We start from the raw sequence: 4,774 nt of genomic DNA on the forward strand, positions 1-4,774 counted from the left end.
ATAATACGATTGTATATAGAAGTTTGAATTGTCCCTAACAAACGTTTGAAATTTATACCTACTTTTTGGATATGAGCTATAGTATAATATAATTACTTAAATATATTTATTTGGAATTTTTTAATATTATTTTAGATACATGCAATTCAAATTTTCATTATATTCAATAAACATCCAGAAATTAATTTAAACTACTGAAAATAGTAAATAAGCTTAAAAATTATTGAAACTTATAAAACAAAACTTATATATACTCTACTATATACCAAAAATATATAAGTATATATAAGATAATTATTTTTGTATGTTACTTTACAATGTTCCAATAAAATAGAAAAAGAAGAAGAAAAACATTTGGCAGAGAAAGAATGAGAAGGCCCATTTTAGCCCAAACAGCTAAACGATTTCTGACCGTCCATATTCGATCCAATGGCTGCCATCATTTTCTCATGATATATAATCTGTTGTCTCGGCTCCAAACCCTAACCCTTCTCCTCTTCCCCCGAACCGGGCAGCCAGCCTCCGCCTCCACCTCCTGCCGCGCCCGTTCTCATCTCCCCCGCCCCTCTCCCTCCCTACAGATCACCCGCCGCCAGCCACCACATCTGCCCCCCACTGACCCGCAGCCACTAGATCGTCCCCAAGGCCAGCAGCTCCGGCCACCACGAACCCAGATCCGGTAGCACGGGCTCACGCCCAGGCGTTCGTGTGCTGCGGTCACCTCGGTGGTGATGGGCTCTGGAGACGCACGGGCGCGGCAACTGAGTGTTGTGTGACACGGCGACCAGTTCTCCTAGCGTGTGGATCTCGGCGTCCTGCGGCCAGCCCCCGAGCTATGGCTTGCGATGCAGCGGCGGACTTCCAAGCGCTTCCGTCCGCCGCACGTTGGAGGCCAAATCCCGCGAGATTTGTTTGAGGAAATTGTTGCTAGGACATTTGTGGGCAGCTTTGGCTTGATCCTCTCTCAAATCTGTCACGGATTCGGCTTGGATTTGGAGTTTTCCCCAAAACCGAGTTCTTCGTAGGGTTTCGGTTGACTCCAAAATTTGTGATGGATGCTTGAGCTTTTCGTCAGATTCTTCGTGGATCTATTTTTCCTTGGGGCAGTGAATCTATGGCTCAAGTTTTGCTTCGATTTGTTGTGATTTGGGAAAGCAATTTTGATTCGAAGCTTTGCTAGCTCTCATGTTCTTCCCCATGGACAGGGAGAGCCTCACGGAGGCCACGTCGGGGGCAATCGGCGCGCTCGTCAGCACCATCGTGCTCTACCCGCTCGACACGTGCAAGACCAAGCTCCAGGCCGAGCTCCAGACGCACCAGGGCATGCACAAGTACAGGTACGGCGGCCCAACCCCTTCCCTGGCCTCTCTTCCTTTCATGGCATATTAGTTTTTCTGAGCAATAAACGAGCAAGATTTTCTGCTTCATTCAGTAAGGATCTCGCTTGCATTCCAAGGTTTTCTGCTTACATATGATAGTTTTACTTGAAGAACGGATAACTCTGTGCAGCTGATGAGGCTTTGAAGATGCAAATTGGTTGCCTTCAGAAGATGAGAAGAAAGAAAAAACGGTATCCTTTTCTTTTGTGGAAACACATTTTTCTTTTATATATGTATTTATGAGATGCTGGGATCTGATTGGAGCTGTATCAGGGAGTCTATTGGTGGAGGGATTGGAAGCATCTCAAACATTTTAGATGCATCACAAATGACATTGAAAATATCTGTATCCTTACTCCTGCATTTATCTTTTCTGGTTGCAAATTTTATTTTAAGTAGCTATTCATTGTAGTGACTATGGTAATTTGATTTCATATAATGAGACAGATGCAATCCCATACATATACATTTTATCTTGTTGCCATGCTTTGTTTGACTTGCAATGACACACATTCCTTTGCAATATAAAATGTGAAATTTGTGTTTTCTTTTCATTAAAGCGTTTGGGTCGCCTCAGCCCATACTTCATACCACAGATTTTGATCAACATGGCATCAGGCCACGTCAGCATGGGATATGGTTTCCAGATGAACTTCCTTGTTACCATTAGGCATAACTATGGTTATTGTCAAATGAATGTTAATAGGAATAGTTATGCTTCTAACTTAGCGTCTAAACCATGCTGCTGTGACAGCTTGTGCGACCGCTGCTCAAGCTATTTGTGATGCTACACGGATGATTCTATTTGGAGATGCCGATGTGATGGTGGCTGGTGGAACAGAGTCCACTATCGATGCTTTGTCTATAGGTGGATTTTCTAGGCAAGTATGTTCTTGGTGCTTTGTTTTATTTGTCTTTGAAAATAGTAGTTTGTATACTTTGGTGACTGGAAAATGGCTTGAATGCTTTAGTAACGTAATCAGGAGCAACTGTTAAGTGTGAGGATTGTAGGAAGCCATAGAGAATCCACTTTTATGTTCAGAAATAATCAAATAAACATGTCTCATAAATAGCCTATGCAGACTTGGTCACCTACATATTTGCTTTTTGCCCACTGTTTTTGTGATTGATATGTAGCTCCTTTTCTTATTAGTATACCCAACATTAACTTATCGGTTATGTTTTATTTGATTTGCAGGTTAAGGCCATTTGTCTAACATACAGATCCAAAATCCCATCTTGATTTTGTGCAAGGTTGCAGATCCGTCGGTTCCTGGGTTCTTAGCGTGCTGCTGGTTCGGATTCCCCTGCTGCTTGTTCTTATGCAAACCTCCCCCCACCCCCTCCTGTGATGTCTTGTGCTAATCTGAGTATATGTCCATGCCTATAATCTGTTCATGTATACATGGCAGTGATGTTTTTTTCAGCTGTCCATGCCTATGAAATTTTCCTAATCTGTACATGTGACCATTACATTGTTATTTTTTTTGTTTCTGCATGTTTCTTCCATTCATGTGATGTTAGTTCCAGTTTATTTATCAACATATCCCAATTACATCTATTTGCTTGGGCTCCTCATCTTATCACAGCCCTGTATGCATTCTTTCTGAGTAGAATTATGTGATACTGCACTTAAATAAGTTTGTTTTTTTACCCGTAGCGTTAGCACGGGCCAACTTACTAGTTCCATGGCTAATTTCACTATGTGCTATACCACGTGCAGGTATGCAAATAATTAAACTGAGATGGATACAATACTGGAGGAACTTTTTGCTGCTGCTAAAGTTTTGCGGCTGTACTGGTGGTTTTTGTTGTTTCTAGTGTGTGGTCAAAGAATGCTGATATCTAACTATTATTCTTTCTGGTGCTATCTGTATGCTGTGGTGAACTCTTTTCACCCCGGATGATCTGACATTTCTGTTGCTGGAACAAAGCTGTATTATTGTATGATTTTCTGTGAAATTAGCTGTTGTAATTCTATGTATTATGGGCTCAAATGTGTGTAATGATAAATGGGCTGAAAACTGGCCCAAAGAATTAGGTTATGGGCTGATTTTACAAATGGGCTGTGATGAGGTCACCCGCCACGTTGCAGCAGCCCAGTTCCAAAATCCACCCAATAACAAGTGGGCCCAATGCTCTGAAAAATTACCGTGTCATTAGCCACGTTAGCTGCCATGTCATTGATGATTGAATACGTGCCATCATCAGTGACAATATCTATGATGTTTATTTTTGTCATAGATACTGGGCTTCAGTTGGGCTTCGGTTGGGTTAAGTGGGCTTTGGGTTGTTTTGTGACGGTTTAAAAAAGTCATAGATTGTGTTAATTTGTGACGTTTATGCAAAAAACGTCATCCGAATTAATCTGTGACGCTCAATACATGACGCTGCCAGAAAACGTCATAAACAAAATTTTATGACGAATTTTCAACGATCTATGACGAAATTGTTCTGTCACAGAATAAATAGTTTCTCGTAGTGTACTTAGAGATTGTGACTTACATTACTCACTTAACGATTTAGAGGACCTACATATTTAGACTTGATTTTCGTTTTTCTTGCTTTCTATATGTGTGTATCTGGATCTTCTTTCCCTGAGCTCGAAGGTCTTAGCTTTTGGTTCTGAGATTTCTTCTCCTAGCAGCTAGATCGCTAGATCTTTGATCTTGGCATGAGGGAGGAAAAAGGCAAGACGCTATATATATATATATATATATATATATATATATATATATATATATATATATATATATATATATATATAGCTAGCTCCTGTCAGCTTCTTGCTTTGCGATTTTTTTTCGTTAACCAAGTTATATTCTTGGATAAAGTTTTTTCTTGGAAGATTGAGTTGCTCTTTTTACATCTGATCTTGTACCTGCTTCGACCTCTCTACAGCGGTTGGATCTTTAAGCTCCTCTCATGAGTTATAACTTGATAACTTGGTTTTTGTCTCATCTGCAATTTATTGTCTTATATTTTTTGCAGAATCTATCGGCGGTATCGAATACGCCAGAATTGTCGCCGGGCGTACAAAACATGTTGCCATCTTAGCTCAACGCCCCACCGCCATTCGACGACCCACCTCAGCCATGAACTTGTTAATTTGTGCCTCTATGGATGTAAACTTGATGATGCTAGGAGGATTTTCAATAAGGATTTGTGGATTTGTAAATTAGTGAACTTAATTTATGCGTTGACTTGTGAATTTGTGGTTTGTCATGATATATATATATATATATATATATATATATATATATATATATATATATATATTGCATGTGCTTGTTATGATATATGATCTATGATATATGGTTTGAGTGGGTACTTTAAACGTGAAAAAAACAGGTTGTTTCTGGTCACTTTGCCGTGTGCCAAGCCCATGGCACACG

General features: G+C 40.2%; 1 protein-coding gene across 12 annotated transcripts; it reads left to right on the forward strand.

The window, feature by feature from the left end:
• Positions 1–496: 496 nt before the first annotated feature.
• LOC120685630 (3-oxoacyl-[acyl-carrier-protein] synthase, mitochondrial-like) lies at positions 497–3,363 on the forward strand. 12 transcript variants are annotated; one of them, XR_005679669.1, is made up of 7 exons: positions 497–1,337; positions 1,491–1,570; positions 1,653–1,725; positions 1,957–2,060; positions 2,134–2,264; positions 2,578–2,674; positions 3,103–3,363. XR_005679669.1 is itself a non-coding variant. In XM_039967669.1 (6 exons), the coding sequence occupies exons 2-6, from the start codon at positions 1,527–1,529 to the stop codon at positions 2,620–2,622; spliced, it is 378 nt and encodes a 125-aa protein (XP_039823603.1). In that variant the 5' UTR covers positions 497–1,337; positions 1,510–1,526; the 3' UTR covers positions 2,623–2,892. The 12 variants fall into 12 exon arrangements, 2 of the variants coding, with proteins under 2 accessions (XP_039823603.1, XP_039823604.1); XR_005679673.1 differs by having other exon boundaries at positions 1,957–2,018; XR_005679668.1 differs by having other exon boundaries at positions 1,510–1,570.
• Positions 3,364–4,774: the final 1,411 nt, after the last annotated feature.

The sequence above is a fragment of the Panicum virgatum genome, chromosome 8N (assembly GCF_016808335.1).
Source record: "Panicum virgatum strain AP13 chromosome 8N, P.virgatum_v5, whole genome shotgun sequence".
NCBI classification, from domain to species: Eukaryota; Viridiplantae; Streptophyta; class Magnoliopsida; order Poales; family Poaceae; genus Panicum; species Panicum virgatum.